A 20000-nucleotide genomic window follows, 5' to 3' on the forward strand; every position below is an offset into this window, starting at 1 on the left:
AATTAGAATAGAAATGTGTGCTGTGTTCCGTTTGTCTTGACATACATTTTCCATTTTTGACACACTAAATATTACATGTAGCTCTTACAGCTTGTAAAAATAAGGATCTTTAAATATAGCACACAACACCGCACTGAATTTGCCAGGTTAAGTCTTTGTCCTTTCAAGGTCGTTTGTTCTCCCTATCAACTCATTAATTCAACCCCCGCAAGGAACAGTGTGGCATCTCAAGCATGTGGTGGCATAAAATGTTAAAAATAGACGAATGGTTAATGGCACTTTTTTGTATGACAATCATCAACTGAAATTCAATGATCGCCCTAAATCTATCAGCATATTCTGATATAAGCGAGAGTTTTGTTGTGTATTATATTTTTGTTCTCTGTACTGTTACCTATCTGGACTTCACTGTTTTATATGGGGATTATTTCATTTTGCTTATCTGCGCCTCATTATTTTGCCTTATTAATCCTAATTTATCTTAATTTTGACGGAGTCTTTGCTTAGGCAATAATGTTTCTACGTCTATTATTCATGCCAATGACGCTTATTGGATGGAGAAGGGGGGGGGTCGGAGGAGAGTGGTTGTCAGGGTAACCACCATCGTCCCGGGAACGGAGGGCTCCCTCGTGGGCTTGGGTGCCGTGGTGACGCACAGTGTTAGATAGGAGCGGGACTCCTTACAGGCGGCCTGGAGGAAAGCTGGAGTGGTAATAACACCGCCAGCCTGTGATGTTCTCATCCAGCCTCTCAGAAATATCGCCTCTATGGTTTCACATGGTAACTGTCACACAATCAATACATCTGTGATCTAGTTTCCTTTGTCTATATCACAAAATCCTATTTTCAAACGCAAGCGGTATGGCCCATAGGAAGGTCCTGTCTGTGTTCTACAACCTTTCCCTGGTGAAGTTTTATTGACTATAGCGTTCCTTGTTGCAGCCTAAATTTGATGCGTTTGAAGCTGCTGGAGGCACTGTTTAACTGTCTGGCTAAAGCATGTGGACCTAATTTTTCTCTCGGTTGAAGTGGTTTAACCCAAATCAGACTGAGGTTTCTTTAGGTTGCAGAGAGTCTTGTCCATGTCTTTTAATGTCCATTGCAGATGGCATCGTCTCTCGGATGGATAAAATAATATCTAAAAAACGCTAAAATGGGTCGCCAAATATACTTTTGTGGCCATTAATATACCTGAGTGGTCCTGCCCAAGTAAACCCTGTGTGGGAAACAGTGGATAGACATCGGCCACGGCCATCAGTGAATGATAACTTATTTGCCGATAGGCCGATGACAGTCAACAATGCGAATATCGGCCGATACAGCTGTAGATTCAAGTAGGGGGCGGTTTTTGGTTTATTTGGACCTTAAAGGTTATGTTGCAGTACTCCTAGACTTTCTCAGAAGGCAGCTTTGAGTCGACATGCAGAGCCTGGACGATCCTCTGTCCTCATTGAGCGTGGCTAGCCCCGCCGCCGCTGGCACTCCAACAGGGGTTATTCCATGTCTTCATCCTCTCAGTCGGACCCTGAGAAGATTGTGACCATAATAGCTGTTGCTGCTCTGACTAATAACTGTGCTACATTACCAGCGCATCACAACATGGGGGCCTGAGCCCAGCAGGGCACGTGGCTTTTAACCTGCACCTGACTCATTTGATGAACAGGACACTCTTATCCCGGGAAGCCGCAGTGGATACCTGTTGTTTGCATTGGATGACCTGTTGGCCTGGCGGTGAGCTTTGCACTTTGCTGCCTCCTCTAGCAAACATCGATAAGAGATCAGAGTCACTTGTATACTGTGTCAGGAAGGTGACCGCGGGTAACGTGGCCTGTGAATTAGCACCTGTTCAGGAGATTATTACCTGATGGAATGGGTCATTGGTTATAAATTAACTGTGATGCCTGGTGTTTTATAGGCTCATGCACATGCATGTACTCATGATATGCTTGTATTGCATTATACATCATTGTTTCTCTGCTTCACTCGGCTTGACTGTCGCACTCCAACTGGAGAGAAACAAATTGTAGTCTAGTAATTCATTCCCCTCACAATGAATTAGTTGTTATTCTCCTCCTACGGGATTTTGGTCCCCCGGAAAAGCCCATTTCATGTAACAAACAATTGTTTCCTATTAAATGTTCATTTCATAACGGTCAAATCAGATGTCTCTTGGGGTTATTTACATAGGATCAGGTGTTCAGATATTAATAAAATCTGCATCGCCATCATTCAGGTCAGGATAAGGAGGGGATCAGGGACTAGTGGAGGGATGGGTCAGAGAACGGCCACAGAAGGAGGGGGATTGGAACGAGCCAGCAGCGCTCGCTCATTGGCGGTAGCGGTCTCCTGGCCAGTGATGCAATCTTATTTTGATAAGTTGCTAGGCAACAATACTGACGTTTTTACCATTGTGTGTGTGTGTGTGTGTGTGTGTGTGTGTGTGTGTGTGTGTGTGTGTGTGTGTGTGTGTGTGTGTGTGTGTGTGTGTGTGTGTGTGTGTGTGTGTGTGTGTGTGTGTGTGTGTGTGTGTGTGTGTGTGTGAGGCAGAGTGCTTTCATAAAGCAGATATAGCCTAGCCATTTCAGTGTCTCGATTGCCATTTATTTATTTACAGCATATTTTACAGGTCGGTCGCTGTCTGGTCAGACCGGTCGTGCTCTGAACCACCGGGCACAGCGACCATTGTATAAAATAAAGGTTTGTCATTAGCAGTTGCACGATTCAAGATTCCAATTCTGCATTCTACGAACAAGCCCCAGGTTTTTATTATGTGCTACTGCATGAGGAAGCACCGTTCGAACGAGTCTCTCAGATTACAAGTGTTTTGTCGGATAAATTCTATTGACGCATTCATGTCAGCTCTGCCTCCCACCCCCATTGTGCTCACTCTGCGGCGTAGCCTCATTTGGTAGGCCGGCGCCGTCTCTCAGGGCTTTGATCATGAAAGGGAGCACGAGTCCACACGAAAAGGCACCTTCCCCTCAGAGTGTCCCTCTTACGGTGACCCGAATGTGGCATAAAAAAACATCCTCATTATCCTCGCTGCAGATATGGCGAAATGGAAGTCTGGCCAGTGTGCCTGCGCATGGAAGCTCACAGTCCCTGGCCTACTTTTTTATTTCTCCACAATAATTAAATCCAACATGCAGCCGAGTGCTGAAGAGCGGAGAGGCTTTTTATAGCCAATGTGCGAGAAGACGGCTTCACGCGATCATCTCCTCTCCCCCAAAGGTGTGGGCTTTGTGATTTCTGCAGCGGTTGCACGAGGAAGATCAGTTTATTTATATAGTAATGCAGATTAAATCAGATGCAGATGTCATTTTCCCCTCTTTGTGTTTAAACATCAAGCTGTTTTTTGTTTTTTTTTTTGTTTCTTTGCTCACGATTTCGAGGAAATTAGCAATTTGCTGGCGGTTTTCAAACATTTCACCACCGTCTCACACCGCCATTCGCTGCAGTGACTCAGCTGTGGGCGTGGCGGTGCCATAGCTACTTTTAGCACTTGGCTCATTCTAGCAGCATCTTCCCCTAAAGCTTTGTCATCTCTAATTTGGAAATGGTCATGGAGAGCAATTTGCTTAAATTAAAACGGGCTCTGCCAGTTCATTAAACTTTTTCATACATTAGTTTGAAAGATGAGGCTTGAAAGGACAGTGTGTAAGCAGAACCCTTTCCCGCTGAAGCATTTATTGAAGTTCGTCAGGGTGTTTCCTGGAAGCGCCGAGGAGACTGGAGGCGTCAAAGTTGGCCGGAAACAAGTCAGAGATCCCTGTGTGACAGCATTCAGCTGAGAAACTTGTCCTGTTTCGCCGGCCGTTTCCGTTCGCTGCCTCACGCTCGGATACGTCACGACACTCTCTCTGATGTTACCGCGTGACCGTTATGAATTCTCCATTATTCACCGCCATCGCAGCTTGGTGAGACATCAGCTGAAACATAGCCTCGGCTCTCCACGGGTGGTCTGTGCCTCCTGCAGCTGGAAAAAGCGGCGCTATCGTTATGATGGCGCCGAGCTGAGCGCTATCGGGACAGGGCAGGATGCTCTCTGCAGCGTCTCATGGCCCGCTTTGGGGTTTGTGATTGCAGGTGGTATCTTTAATCTGTTGCCAGGGTCACTCGGCAATAGATTCAATTACCTGTAGACGGGCAGGTAGTGGTCTGACTGAGCGTAGGTGATCCGTGATCCATACGGGTCACCCCCTGCGGTTCGGCACGTCTTGTGAACCGCGGATTAATCGAAAGATTTAACCGTTATAGTGAAATACAGTTTGGCGCCGCTGCTGCTTTACAACATGTGGTGAATGTGCTGCTGCATGTCGCCGCCTTGCGTCTGAGCGTCGGCCATATTGGAGCCGTCATGAGCCGCTGCTAAACAAACACAATGTGTATTGAGAGATGCAGACTTCTCCACAAAATCAACTGTGACCTCGCGTCACTCTGAACCGATTTTCATGGAATTTGGTTTGTTATAAACGTGAGAAATTGAACATGATACGTGTTACTTATAGAATTAAATTAAGTGACTCGGGGCGGATCGAATCATATTTTTTAATTTACTACCATGTTTAGAGGAATAGGGTATCATGCGTGCCTCATATTGTACATTAATTTAACAATTGATTATTTAATATATTTATATATTTTAAGATGTTATTCAAACACAACATCTTGAATGTTGTTTTAATTTAAGACCATGGGCAAAAGTTGCTTGCTTTAAGCGTTTTACAGAATAAATGGAAAGCACAGTTCTATTTGTCTCCCCTTCCTTTTTCTTTTATTTTCTTTTTTGCTGATCCGAAAAAATGATCCGATCCATGACTCAAAACCTGGAAACCATCCGAACCTGTGGTTTTGTGATCTGGAGCAGCCCTACGGGCAGGCGAGAAAAGTTTTCTAATTGCAAAAATATTGTATATATACCTGTAGAGTCTATGCTGACAATAAGGGACGTCTGTATGGCTCTGCAGCGATCGACACGTTGGTGTGTCAGTGCGACCATGAGTGAGACTAGACTGTAGCTGCTCACACACCCAGGGTCATCGACGCCTATGACACATTTCCTGTTTGTCATAAAGTCTATTTAATTTGAGTTGTAAGTATGGTTCGTATCATAATTTGGAATTTAATTTGATTTAAATGAATTAGAATTTAAATAATTTCATGCCACATAATAAATATATATAGTTGTAATTTAATGACAGAAATCAATCAATACAAAACAATACTGTACATTTATAGGGTATTTAAACTAATCCCTCGGATTGGACCAGATGCTACGACCTGTGGTTCAGTTACCCCTCCCTCTCCCCTCGCTCAACATCCACTGAGCAGCACTGAGTGGTACTTGATTATCCACCGAGGTGTAACGCTGCGCTGCTGAGGTGAACTGGGAAGTGGGAGAGTTATAATAAAGCACAAAATGTGTGACCGTCATGTTAACATATAAAACCCGAGCTGCGCCGATCGATCGGCCGGTGACCGGAATCGGTCGATTTTCACCGATCGATCAGTGTCAGATATATTTTCACATTCTGTGCCGGTCAGATTTACACGCCTGTGCTCGTGTACTCATAAAAATTCCAAAACTCAAACCCGATTCGACGCTCAAAAAAGAGAGCGATATAATGAAAATGTCAGCTGTTTGGAGGGTACATCAAGGCAAACAAAGAAGATTAGATCTTTTTTTTTTTATCTATGGCCTGACAATATTCCAACATTGTGTGACTGTTTCTATCGCTGTCACAGTGGAGCTCTGCTCGTAATGAGAAGTTTGACTCTTTTTCGAGACTCGGTTCTTAACGAGTCACTCTGTAAAACGAGTCGTTGGATTTGATTCAGTTGGCTCGGTGAGCGAAGGACGACTTCCACTGAACGAGAGTGAGAAGAATTGGCCATTTATTTTATTCTTATTTTTTTGTAACGATTGCAATTTTTTTGCAAAGTACCATATGAATATATGTGGGGATGGTAGCTCAGGCGGTAGAGCTGGTGGTCTAGTGATCTAAAGGTTGCTGGTTCGATCCCAGGCTCCTCTTCCTAGCATGCTGTAGTGTCCTTGAGCAAGACACTTAACCCCTAATTGCTCCTGATGGCTGCGTCCGTCGGTGTTTGAACAATTGTCGCTTTGGATAAAAGCGTCTGCTAAATGACTAAATGTAAATGTAAATGTATAATATAAATGTATATTTGCACTTTAAGTGAAACAGACTTTCCTCTGAATTTTGAACTCGACATTTCCATGTTATTATATGTTGTATCCTACTAAAACTCAGTCAGAGTTACAGTTTGAATTATATGGAAACTTGGTGATTTCATTGGAACTCAGTGACAGTTTCATGTTCTATGATTGTTCCATAATGAATAATAATAAACAAAATCAGTTTTCCCACTATTGTGGTAAATGAAAAGTAAAGCGTATGTGCAGCTGTCCTGTCACGTGAGCGTGATCAGATCACGTGATGTGTTTGTCATCGTCGTACAGCAGATCAGAAATTGGAATCTGCAAGTCAGACTTAAAAAAAAATAATAATAATAATAGTAAAACAGAAGTAGGAAATGGCCGAGAAAATTTCAGCCGGTGCTTCTCTAGTTGGTAAACATGTTCGGTAACTTTATGAGATGATGCATTTCAAGGGGTATATGACATGCTAATTCATCCCAATGAGATGAATTAGTATACTGTATGTCGTTAGTGGTAGTATCTTGCATACGATGTGATGCCTCGTGACCAGACGCTACGTGTGAATAACTGATGGAGTCATTCAGCTGCAGTAACTCAAACACCACCGAGACTCCCCGTTACACTTTTGTGGTCTGGACTAGATCTCGGCTGGGATTTTGGTTATTGTGGTGTAGTTAAATGTTGTCTTTAAGGCAGCTCCTCTGATCTCTGCTGTAGATGCTCTAATCGTTGTCTCTGAAGATCCCGCGGAAGCACCGATGATCATCGCGAAAATTGCTCAATTATTAATATCGAGGCAAAAAAAACAACAACAGCATTGTGGCATTTGGTTTTGTCGATATTACGCAGCCCTATTTATGTTAACGCTCCTTGCATCCCCACCCGCCTGCTCCCAGATGGTTCGAGCTAGTGAGACGCTACACCCTGATGCATAACGCTCTTCCTTCCGTTCGGGGCTCCTTCGCTCGTCCAGAAGATACGTATTTCCTGACTCAACGTTCCTCCTCTGTCTCTCTCCAGGTGCGGAGGACGTGGTGATGGCCTTCTCCCGGTCAGAGACGGAGGATCGGCGGCAGTGACCGCCGCCCCCCCCCCCCCACCCATCCACCCACCCGCCCGCCCACCACGCCCCCGAATCCCAACCCCCCCCCACACACACACACACACCCCCACCCGGCTCCGTGGTCCACACCCACCCAGACTCCCACTTAATTCCAACGCCGCTCGGGAGAGAGGGGAGAGGAGCCCGGAGGCGATGGAGGAGCCACCAGAGGGGGCGCCGTCCCTCCGCCTCTCTGCCCCCGGAGCGAGCTGTCTGCTGGGCTGCGCTCGGCGGATTCACACGGGTTGGAGCCTTGGTGACAAGGCTGTCAATGAGACCACCCATGATCTGTGTGAATGAATATATAAAATATTGTTTTAGGATTGTTTTTTTATTATTATTATTATTATTATTATTATTATGATTTTGATATCATATTTTTATTGTTTCTGGAGGGTGCTGTGCTCTTGTCACTGGAGGATTTGACCATTATATAGTAATTTTGGTCATGTGATGAGTGTTCTGATTGATGTTGGGAAGAGAAGTTATTTTTTTTTGTTTTTTTTTCTAATTTCTGCTTATTTTGAGGCCGAATTTGTCTTGATTTGTTTTGTGCGATGGCTTTCGTTTCTCCGTCACACCCGTCGTGTTTTTGCTGCTTTATTTTAATTCAGAGGCTGTTGAGTGCAAAACTCTGCTTTGCCTCAAGGGGAAAAGCGCAAGAACTACACTTCAGATTAAGCCTAAGACACTAGCAAACTCACTCACCTTAACATTACAGCTGTACACATTCTCTCCCTGAGCAAAGGTGACGTTTGAATTATTGTGAAAAGTGAAAAGTGAAACTTTTTCATTGTACAGACTTTAGGGGAAATATGATTTCATTGTGCCATTCGTATGTCTTTGTTTTATTTTATTTTTTATCTGTAAGATAAAGTTACAGTGTCTGGGTGACGAGCTGTAGTTCTAATTTATTACTGTTTTGATTAGTAACTCCCTTGAATAGATCATGAAAACATAGTTCTTATCTCCAGTCGTCGGGAACCAAAGTATTACTGGTAGTTAATTCAATTCACCTTGATGAAAACCAGCAGCACTCGTGGTCCTCATGACCGGAGTTGAGAACCACTGCCATAATAAAAGGTGATGAAGCCACGTTTTTCCGTGGGCAAAACTCAAATCCCTTACAAGGGCGCGTGTAGGGAAACGTTGCTCTGGAGTTCCACTAAATCGGGGTTTGGAGCCCTCTTCGCCGTGCTAGAGTAGGAAACATGGAGCCAAATGTAAAGATCTAACAACAGCGTGCTTTTAAATCAGCACTGCAACCGGTGTGGTTTTGTTTTTTTATTTTTAACTTTTCTTTTTTTTTTTTTTTTTTTGATACAACTCAGCACAGGAATTTAACATTTGTTTCGGTGCAACTTTGTAAGGGAAAGTATTTTTATGACACCGCGACTTGAGTCATTTCATCACTCGAAGCAAAAAGAGAGGAAAAAAAGCAAAAAAAAAAAAAAAAAAGCATTCGCTCTGTGATAATCGAGTCAACTGGAATAGTTCAATTGTTGTTTTTGTTTTTAAATCTGCCTTGTTATCCTAGTGACATGCTCAATATTTAATGTGTTTTTAAGTACACTGTGTTAACATGTATAACTTAAATAAGTGTAACTTAATGTTTTGAATCTCCAAGCATGTCCGCCGTGTGGTTTGCATTGTTTTACCAAGTGGATCCCCGGTCCACGCTGTCCGCCTACAACAAAGATATTTGTCTTTTTTTTTTTTTTTTTAATGTTTACTTTTTGTTTTAGGTTGTTTTTCATTTGTCTATGCATATTAAGTTCCATCCTTTCTCAACTCAAAGGTGTCTTACTGTATATTCTATCTATCAGGGTTGTCCTACAGCCTCCATTCAGCTGTGTGTGTGGGTGGGTGTGTGTGGGTGTGTGGGTGGGTGGGTGGTCATGGCCCTCTGTGTGAGTGTGGGTGCGTGTGGGTGGGTGTGTGAATGTGAGAACTTGAATTGAACTCGCTCCAGGCATGCTGTTGTTGCCGTTTTACTAGAAATGTGCATCTTTTTGAGGCATTGCCTCGTCGTCCTTGTATTCTTTCTCTTAATTCTCCTTTTCCATCAGTCTCTCGGTTCTGTACGGCTGCTCAACATTTCTTGACTTGATGCTTCCAAATCCTATACCACCTGAACCATTAAAGAAAAATTTAAACGGTGAAATGAGTTTGGAGTTTCTTTCTGTGTCCACATCGGTGTTTATCGCAAACATAAGACCATGATTCCTGGAAAAATCTGAGCTGGGATCAGCCTTTAGATTAATTTTTAATAAAAAGAAGACTACTTGAGTCATGAATTATTTTTCCAAAGTTTATCCAAAGTTTATCCACCACTTGATCCAGAAGCTTAAAAATTTTATTATAATGTCAATTTCTAGTTCTCTACAGTTTCTTCTTTGGAGTTGCCTTTTTTTTTGTTTTGCATTACAGGGCTTCTTCTGTATTGTAGATTGTAGTGTGGATGGTAGAATTAGCTTTATGGAAGTTTCAGTTTTAATATGGTTCTCAGTGATACAATTTTTGTTGCATATGAAAGTAATTCAACAATCAATATTGAAGTCAGAAAGGACCCTTGTAAGCAAGTCTTTCAGTTATCACCTTCAATTATTTAGGCGCCGCGGTGCCGATAACATCAAGTCCCAGCGTCCCGCCTGACAGCGGTTCATTGAAACAGCTGTCTGTATTTGTTGCCGTATGGTCATTAAGTTGAGAATGGGGTTGGATGTGTTTTTTTTTCTCTAATGATGAACATCTGCTCGGTGTTCCTGTGCTATATCTTTCACAGATGCATTAATACCCTGCGATTAGGACGCCAACCTGTCCTGGGAATAACGCGCCGGCTGTTGACGAGCTCTTAAATGCCCATGCACAACTGTGGATCACACTGCCACTTCCAAACTCCTGTTTGGCACCAAAACTAGTCCAGGGCCTCTGTATTAGGAGGTCAAGTTGATCATATACAGTATTATGCACAAAAAAAAACAAATATTCTGAATCTTTATTACGAAGTACAGTTTTCTATTGCACCCACCTCTACCACCAAGCTAAGATCAGATTTGAAATTCAGCTTTTGTGTTAATAACTTTAGTTTTTGTGTTTTATATATGGCATAAAATACACATCATAAAAGCATTGAAGAATGAAAGCATTGAAAAAGAAAGCCAAAAATTACAGTAATTGAAGTGCACCATAATGAGCCCCCCCCCCACACACACACACACAGGGAGGTGACTGCCATCTTGCCCTGCACACGGCCTGTCAGCAGCATGTGAGCTGGCCTCCGTCATCCCAGAAGCATGAAGTTGCATTTACACGTGCGCGGTGCTAATCTGCTGTGACACGGGCCAGACGCTTGCTGCCACCAGCCCGACGCGTTGTGCAACACGGTGTCTGGACAGAAAACACCCCGTGGTGCTGGGGTGGGGGAGGCCACGGTGCTGGCAGGGCCTGGGGCCACCAGGAGGCTTCATTTAGAGGGATTGTTTCAGTGGAGATGCAAAATCATGTAAGTGTCGAGTGTGCATTTGCTTTTTTAATGCCATTCAAAATGGCGTTGGTTTGGGATGCATAGTCTAATCTGGAAGAGTTATTAGCAGCAGTAGTTAGTAGCATTATGCTTTTATTATGCTTACTGTACGACTAATAACTATTTTTTATCAACTGCACTTTGCTATTTATTATTATTATTATTATTATTATTGTTGTTATTATTATTATTATTATTATTATTATTATTATTATTATTATTATTATATATTTATTATTATTATTATCATTATTATTATTGTATATTGTAATAATAATAATAATAATAATCATATTATTATTATTATTATTATTGTTATTGTTATTGTTATTATTATATATTTATTATTATTATCATTATTATTGTATATTGTAATAATAATAATCATAATATTATTATGATTATTATTATTATTATTATTATTATTAATAATAAATAAAATCATCTACAATTATTAAATAAAAAATAAATAAACAAAATATAGCTGCAGGCAGCAATACGTGGGGTCCAGGGTAGTCGGCCCTTCGTTAAAGTTAAATGGACGAGGGTGCTTTGGCGCTCTATTCCACTGTGTCTTGTGACTGCAGAAGTTCATTTTTTCCAGTCTGGTTACAGTGCAATTCCATGATGGGGTGGTGTTTTGGTGTTTGGTGTTTTGGTGTTTGCGGCTGTGGGTGGGTTTCCTACGCCGCAACTTATGACAGTTATCATGAAGGAGGGCTGCGTGATTACGGCTAAAATGATCATCACGATTATTTTTGTCAATGTTGTGATCACGATTATTTATCACGATTATTCATCAATTTTGGTGAACAGAAATATTTTATTGCACTCGGTAAATCTACAGAAAACTGCCTTCAGAATAATAATGTATTTTATAAAGCTATAAATAAATAAACTCAAATGTACAAATCTTGAATCAAAATAGGACTTTGTTCATATGAATGGGTATTCTGAAGGCTAGATATAAATTACATACAAACAAGATCAGTTACATTACACCTGCAGGTGTTTTGCAAGAAAAAAAAAAACAGCCTACATATTATTTAGTACGACTAATAATTTCAAGTTTTATATTTATTTAAGACTGATAATTCATGAAACATGTACGTGTAGAGCAGTGGCGTAAATGCGTAAATGGAGACTCCAATACGCATCTCCGTTCTACTGCGCATGCTCCTTTCCCCAAATGAAACAAATAAAAACAGTGTGTTTTTATTATTTTAGATTTATAAACTTTTTCCTAATTGAATGACACAAAAACACACACACACACACACAAACAGAGCCTGAGTGTGAGCGCGCACTCCATTGAGCCTGCAGCAGTTCCATCTCTGGAATGTCTATAACTTCTGACAGTGATTATTGGGTTTTTATTTTGTAGAGCTTACTCTGGTGAGTGTGTGTTGTCCTCAGAAGTGTCTATATTTATGACGTTTAATACGCTGCGCTTTGTTTAATCCAATTGTCCTCTGGTAAATTAATACCTGTCGCTCAGTAACTTCGTATGGTTAAAAGTTTGTATCTTATATTCCTTTAGTTGAAGTCCAATCGTGATTACGTCTGTGCTTGCTGACAGTATCTTGTCTCGCATCGATTTCTTCGTTGTAGTGTACCTCTATGCGTTGTGCCATCTTGGTGAGGTAGTCATTGTTGATCACAAACTCCGTCCACAATACTGAACAGCCGATCTGGATGAAACTCGAACGATGCCATGTTGGAACTGCTCGGAATACACATCTTATTCAGATTGTCTGTGGGTTCATTGGATCGATAATATCCATGAAAGTCTAACGTTATTCCCATCTGCATGTGTTGCCGTCTTGGCGAGGACCCGGTTGTTGACACTAGACTGCAATGCGACCTGTCATTTGCGCATGCACGCATGTTGCGGCGACGACAGAAAATACAGTTCTTTACTAAATTTTTCCACAATAATGGACCGATCTGGATCAAACTTGGACGACTGTATGTTGGGACCGGCCGGAATACACATTTTATTCATCTTATCTGTGAGTACAGTGGATCCATGAGATCCATAGGCTACTGACGTCAGTGTTTCATTAACAATGACAATAGGGCATGAGACCCCTAGATATGTTTATAACATATAGATATGTTCATATATATATTTATATATAAATATGTTTCTTAGTAATTATTATATGTTGTATGTAAATATGTTGTATGTAAATATGTTTTATGTAGATTTGGAGCTGTAACAAAAGTAATTTCCCCCTGGGATTATTAAAGTATTTCTGATTCTGATTCTGATTCTGATTCTAATAACTACTATAATCTGAATAATATTCTCTGAAAATTCTCGATTAAAATTCTCTTTGGAAACCTAAAGCTATAGGGAACGCCAACTTCGGCATAACACATGAACACGGGTTATGTCTCGTTTGAACTGCACTGTCACAAAGACCTCACAAAGATCCACATACGGAGCAGATATTCGGGAAAAACAGACCAAATTATGAGCAATTTTAATACAGACGAGCCAGTACATCTGACACATTAAACGCACCCAGCACGACTTAACTCGTGTATTGCTGCCTGCAGCTATATTTATTATTATTAGTGTTATTATTATTATTCTGATTATTATTATTATTATTATTATTATTATCATAATTATCATCATAATTTTCTTTCTTTTTTTCAGCGACAGTGTACACTTGGTGCAACCCTTGCAAATATAAAAGCACGGCAGACGAGAAAGGGTGAGGTGAGAATGACGCGACATTTACGGAAAAAGCCAGATGTAGACTTTAAATACACCGCTCCATCCAAAAGGAGCTGAGGCGGCGATATCTGCTGCTGGGGGAGCAGATACAGAGAGCGGCCTGCCAGTCCTGCCAGTGCAGCAAAAGCACATCAATACTTAATACTGTGGGAACACGGGCCCTCAGTGCTAACAGAGACCCAGAAGGAGCCATCTCACTGTAGACTAAAGATAAATCATTCTCCCCCTCTGCGTGGCACGCTGATAAGGGATCGGCTGAAATGCGTCTCTGTGAGTTTGGGTTTTTTGGGAGTCCAAACGTATGGCACGACTCCGAGGGGGTCGGGAAGGGGGTGTGGGGTTTGCAGACAAAACGAATACGAACCGTTCCTCCTTTCATCTTCAAAGCCGGGAGAGGCGCTCAAAAGCCGGAGCGCTGCAGTCACCAGAGCCGCTCTCCCTCCCACCTCATGACTCAACATTATTAAACAAAGCCAGGAGGGATCCACCGGGGAGAGCAGCGAGGAGGACTCACGCCGCCGAGCGATGCGGCGCCGCACAATTACTCACAGCTCCTCACACGCAGCTCCGCGGATCCAGTCTGCCCCGGTCTACCCGGAAAAAACTAAAAAAAACAAAAAAACAACCAAAACCTAATGACTAATGAATGAGATTTGCTCTCAGCTTCCTTCCAAACTCGCGGCCTCCAAAACCCCCGTCGCCGCCGAGGGAATTCACCTCCTTTCATGCATCAGACACTGGAGTTTCTCTGAGGGCTGTTCTGTTTTTCATCCCTCTCTGATCAGTAAATCCCACTGACATGAGTTTCAATCCCGTGCAAAGCATCTGCATATGTGACGAGGTGGAATTCGAGAAGACGCCTTTTTTTGGTATATCCATGAGTTTCACTTACCAACGCAGCAGAACTTATTCTAAAAGCGTCTTGACCTCCTTAAAACAGGGTCGTTCGTTAGTGAAGACCCTTTGAAAGGAGCTGTCGCCTAAAGCCTCCCGCTCCATAAAGCCTTCCTCCATATGGCCTTCAAAGCCAACCTCTTGAAACCGACTGGCGGCCCGCCTTGCATTTTCTGGGCGAAGGTTGGGTGAAATGGCTTCCTGAAAACCTACCGGAGAAACAAAAACATTCAATTTTGTGCAGCTGCTCCCGTTGAGACCTGGGGGGTCCGTACAGGATCTGGGCCCCAATGGTGGTTTGGCTGCTGCCGGCGTCGCTCATGTCCCGACCGAGACCGAGGCTGCGTTTACATCACCAGCTGAAAGGGCCCGGTTCCGACGTTTTGCCCACATGTGACACGTACGGGACACGTATTATGGACGTCCAAACAGGAAAAAAACAAAACGAATGGATTCGGGTATTTTCGTATTCTTTTTTTGGGCCACGTTCATATGTGAAAGTAAATCGGATACGAATCAGACGTCAGCTATCACCACTTCCGTCAGGACGCATAGGTCGGAGTTTGACGGTCGCCGCGATTTAAACGTCATCAATGCGACGATCGTGTCGTGGCGGCGAAGGTTCGAAACAGAAGTTTATTTATTTGCACATTCGAAAAGTTAGCGACCCTCTGTTCGTGTTCAAACATTCACTACAGGATCCCGACGATGCTGATCCACACGCTCCTCCTATGCCCTGGATCCAGTCAGGGCTCTGCCCTTTCTCCTTTTTGGTAAAATGTGATTTATACGTCACTGCATTTTGGTCGCGTGGAAGGTCGGTGTAAACAGGAGGCAGAAGAAATCGAATAAAGGCAACAAATTGGAACTGGGGATTAAGATAAGAGTGTAAATGCAGCCTGAGTTAGAAGCTAAGGCAGGGAAGAAAATAAATTAAAATACGCTATTTCCACGTGGTCTCCCTGCTGAGTATTATAGCTCTGCACCTCTGGGTGTGCGGTGGAGTTTCCAGCTGCTGCAGCGCTCTCTGACGGCTCTATGGCTTTGACAGAAGCTTATTCCCACAGTGGACTGTACGGGTCAGGATACCTGTCCGCCCGCATCCCGCTGTGTCTTCCGCTCTTTCAGATTTACCGCCATTGCCATCGTCAAGTTCCGATGCGTTGCACAGGTGCGAGTGAGTGGGAGAAATGGGCGCAGGAGCCATTTCTGGAATTCACGTCAGGGAATCTCTTGGTTGCAAAGATGGGGCAGCTGCTGTGGAAAGAATCTGGATAAGTGCTCAAGCTCGTGTTTTTTTTTTTTCCATATTAACATATTTTTGCTTGCTTTATCTTTCCTACTTGTTATTTATCGAGTTCCAAAATTAGTTTTTTGTGATTGGCAAACCATATAGCAAACTGTGCTGGAGTGGTGCTGAAGAATCCACACACGCTGCCTCATTTCAAGTTTTCTTCACTGAATAAATAATATCATTGTATAAATGAAAAAACACAAAAAAAGGTGAAACTTATAAAACCTTATTTATTTATTCTAACATTTTCTCAACTTAATTAAAAATGACAAATTAACCCACACCCCCAAAAAAGGAAGCTGATCCAATGTCTTTGACCAATATTTTTGGGCTGGAGCCCTAATTATTATTATTATTTTTATTATTATTATTATCATTATTGTTATTATTATTTTTTTATTATTATCATTATATTGTTATTTTGAACTCTCTGGAAAACCAACTTCGACATAACACACAAACACGGTTTACGTCCTGTTTGAACCCCATTGTCACAAACAGCTCGTGGTTTAAGTTTCATCCAAATTGATCCACATACGGAGCAGATATTAGCCAAAAACTGACCAAATTTGATCCATATTACAGAATGCATTACACACCGAAATATGTCCAAACCGGCTAAAACTATCTGGAAGACATACTTGAAGCTATGAACATGGTTGAGGGGTCGTTCAAACTGGTATGTCACAAGGATTGTGTTTAATTAAAATATAAAAATCAATCCACATATAAATTAAAGATACGCAAAACTTTGACCAAAAATGTTCAGTTGATTTACAGCCATGCCACTATTCGTAAACAAAATGAACGAGATGAGATTTACAGTAAAATGCTTTATGACGTCATCATACTATTTACTATACTATAAATGTACAGATTCTGATTGAGAATGTCCAGTTGGACTGTGTCCATTGTGCACTGAGAATTTAAATCTGTACTCCCCATTACTTTGCCGGATTAATGAAAAATACAATTAAAAAAAAGTCCACGAAAACTGGTCCAGTGGAAAACCACTTAAATGTGCGACCGAAGATCCAGCGAGGCGTGGGAAAAATAGAAGCCGTGCAATGGTCAGTACTCACAGAAATACCGGAACGTTTTTCGTATTTCATGGAAACGTAACTTTCGGAAAATGTAATCCAAGGAAAAAACTCAACAAATAAATGATGTGCACGACACGGCGCCAAACGGCCACCCGTCACTGAGAGTGCAGCTCTACTTCCACAGACAACACGGTGAGTTCTAGCAATGAGAAGTTCTGGTTTACAGGCAAACATGGTGGACGGCTGTTTTAACGACGGGAGGGTTGCGCTGTGTAGACGGCATAGTGGTTGCTCCGCAAGACGGGCAACCAGGAGACGTCAACGTACACTCCTAGGAAACTGTAAAATGCACCCAACACGACAGGTATATTCATTATTATTATTATTATCATCAGATTATTAATAGGAAGAACAAAACAGAGATCCGACTTCAGAGGTCTATCTATCTATCTATCTATCTATCTATCTATCTATCTATCTATCTATCTATCTATCTCTCTATCTATCTATCTCTCTATCTATCTATCTATCTATCTATCTATCTATCTATCTATCTATCTATCTATCTATCTATCTCTCTGTCTGTCTGTCTGTCGGTCAGAGCTCAGTGTTCTGCATCCAACTACAACAATAACACAAGTGCAGCAGCAGCTGACCGCAGCAGATCCTTGGACCCTGAAACTCGCCAGATATTCACGGAGGCATTACGTGCGTCTGAGTCCGATGCGTTGTTTTTGTTTTGATAAAGTGTAGTCCCCCCTTTTTTTTTTTTTGTAACCTGTGCTGTCAGCATGCTTGGCATACAACACAGAGTATTTTTATGCCATTGCACGTAGGAAAGAGTTAGTCAGCAAGTGGAGTTCAACTTCTCAACCTGACAAGGGCACAGCTTTTTGTTACACAGAACGGCAACCAATCCCTTTCTTTGGAGAACTATCTTACCATGTTTGGTCTATAAACAACTAATCATTATTACTACTCCCAGGGGAGTAGTAAGGGAGGGGGTGATCACCAGGGCCGTTTCTAGCTTTATGGGGTTCCTATGCAAAATGTTGTTTGGGGACCCCTATTTTGTGAAAAAATGAAGGGGGGATTCCAAACCCTCTAAGGTGTTCCAGGGGCATGCATCTAACATTTAAATGCTTCAAGCGGGTGCGGGTAAATAAAAGAAATTAGGCCATTACACAGAATGAACATCACAAAAAGAAGGCCATTGCACAGAATAAGAGGGTGCTTGGCTACCAAGAGAGACCATTTCAATAATTTGAGGTCATTTTAATTAAAAAAAAAAAGAATAATAATAATAATAATAATAATAATAATAATAATAATAATAATAACAAAATAAATAACAAAAGGCTAAAATGGCAGCTTGGGTGCCCTATGCAACCGCATTCAGTAGTCTGCATATCGCAAGAAACGGCCCTGGGAATCACCACGGGTGAGACAAATAAATATAGAACCAACAATTAAACAACAAAACAAACATATACATGGAATAACGTAAACACAGAAACATCGGACGACAACATGAATCGACAAAACAAAATTAAAATAAGTCCAGGGAAAATGCAACAGCAATTCAGCACGTGGCCTCTTCCTGTGATAGCTATGGCAGTAAAGGAGGGAGAAAAGGAGAGGGATCTAATCAGGAGGATGTTCGGGTTGTTTTCAAAGCAGGTACTGGTGGTGCGGCCTGTATGTGTGTGTGTGTGTGTGTGTGTGTGTGTGTGTGTGTGTGTGTGTGTGTGTGTGTGTGTGTGTGTGTGTGTGTGTGTGTGTGTGTGTGTGTCCACCGGTGAGTGCATGGCACTTGTCCCAATTAGTTTTGATGTACACGGTCCGAATTAAATCCTAGCGCCTCCAAGCAGCGGAAAAGGCCCCGAGGCCACCCCTGAGCCTCACAGCCGTATAGACACCCCACGGCCGCAGGAAAGCTCAGAGTACCATAACCTGCGGCCACAGAAGACCCCCCAGCCAACAGAGAAGCCGGGAGCCTGCGTAGCAACACCAATGCACGGCTCCGAGAAGCATAAACCAGTCCATGTGAGCGTGAGGAGACCCTGCACCCCTGAAGCGCATACGTACGTACAACCCACCACATGTGCAGGCATAAGACGTCCCGCGTTGACAGACCAAGACTCCGGCAGAAATGCCCGCCGAGCCGGCAGGGCCCGATACCCACCAACAGCCTGCTCAACGGCGAGGCCCACCATACCACAACAGGCTAGATGCCCCACCCGGCCACAAGCCCTGTCCACCCACCCACGTAGCTGAGTGCGCTTGGCGCAGGACACCCCAATGTCAGCCCAACCCCGCCCCACGACTCCCGCAGACAGCCTGATATGTGGGCCCTCCACCATCCTTGGCACCTGGGGCACAGGAAGCCATGAAGTGGGAGCAAGGCAGACTATTGCCACCCGCACCGCAGACCACAACACAGCCCAAACCGCAGCCCACAGAGCCTCCTGTTGGCTTGTGGAATGAGGGTGCAAGCCACCAGGATCCAGCCGGCAAGGGCCCACCCTGTGGCCCCACAGCCACCCACCTGCCACACCAACTCACCAGCATCCCACTACCCTGGAAACCCCAGCGTTCTGTTGTGTGGCGCTGTTGGCAAATGCAGTTAAAATTGCGGGCCATGGGGGTGTAAGTCCTCCAAGCATGTCAAACCCGAGTCACTCACACCCCTTCAGCCCCGCAGCTTTTTGTGTGTAATCACCGGGTGTCATGACAATTCACTGCATATGTGTATGACCGTATGTGTGTGTATGTATGTGACAAATAATCTCTTGAACTTGAACTTGAACTTGACCCTGGTCTGGTGGCGTGTGTGTTGTTTTGAGATGGATTTGTGTGAGTGTGTATGTGTTCCAAGCTAATACGAGTAGTATTAAAATTGCAGGACAGACATGAAGCATGCAGGGCAGAAGTGTGACGGGCAAGATCGCAGCTGCCCACCACATCCCTATCCACATAGCTCGAACCCCACCCGTCCCGCAAACCCTATAGTCTGGTCCCTTTTCAATGCCGAGAGCTCAGAAAAACTTTTCTCTTATATTTTCACCCAGAGAGGGTTGTAAAGAGAAGGCCCGACAGCGATCTGATCAAATTCTCTCTCTCTCTCTCTCTCTCTCTCTCCCTCTCTCTCCCTCTCTCTCTCTATCTCTCTCTGTCTTTTTTCCATTTCAAACCACAACATGCAGGAAAA

The 20000-nt window shown here is 43.0% G+C and overlaps 1 protein-coding gene across 1 annotated transcript in view; it reads left to right on the forward strand.

Annotated features, from left to right (window-relative positions):
• Positions 1–9447, forward strand: part of ctnnbip1 (catenin, beta interacting protein 1) — a 27719-nt gene extending 18272 nt beyond the window's left edge. Inside the window, exon 4 of the mRNA XM_080015074.1 lies at positions 7202–9447. Coding sequence (XP_079871200.1) covers positions 7202–7260 — 59 coding nt within the window. The 3' untranslated portion in view covers positions 7261–9447. The remainder of the gene's footprint in view (positions 1–7201) is intronic.
• Positions 9448–20000: the final 10553 nt, after the last annotated feature.

The sequence above is a fragment of the Zeus faber genome (genome assembly GCF_960531495.2).
Source record: "Zeus faber genome assembly, chromosome: 15".
In the NCBI taxonomy this organism is placed as follows: domain Eukaryota; kingdom Metazoa; phylum Chordata; class Actinopteri; order Zeiformes; family Zeidae; genus Zeus; species Zeus faber.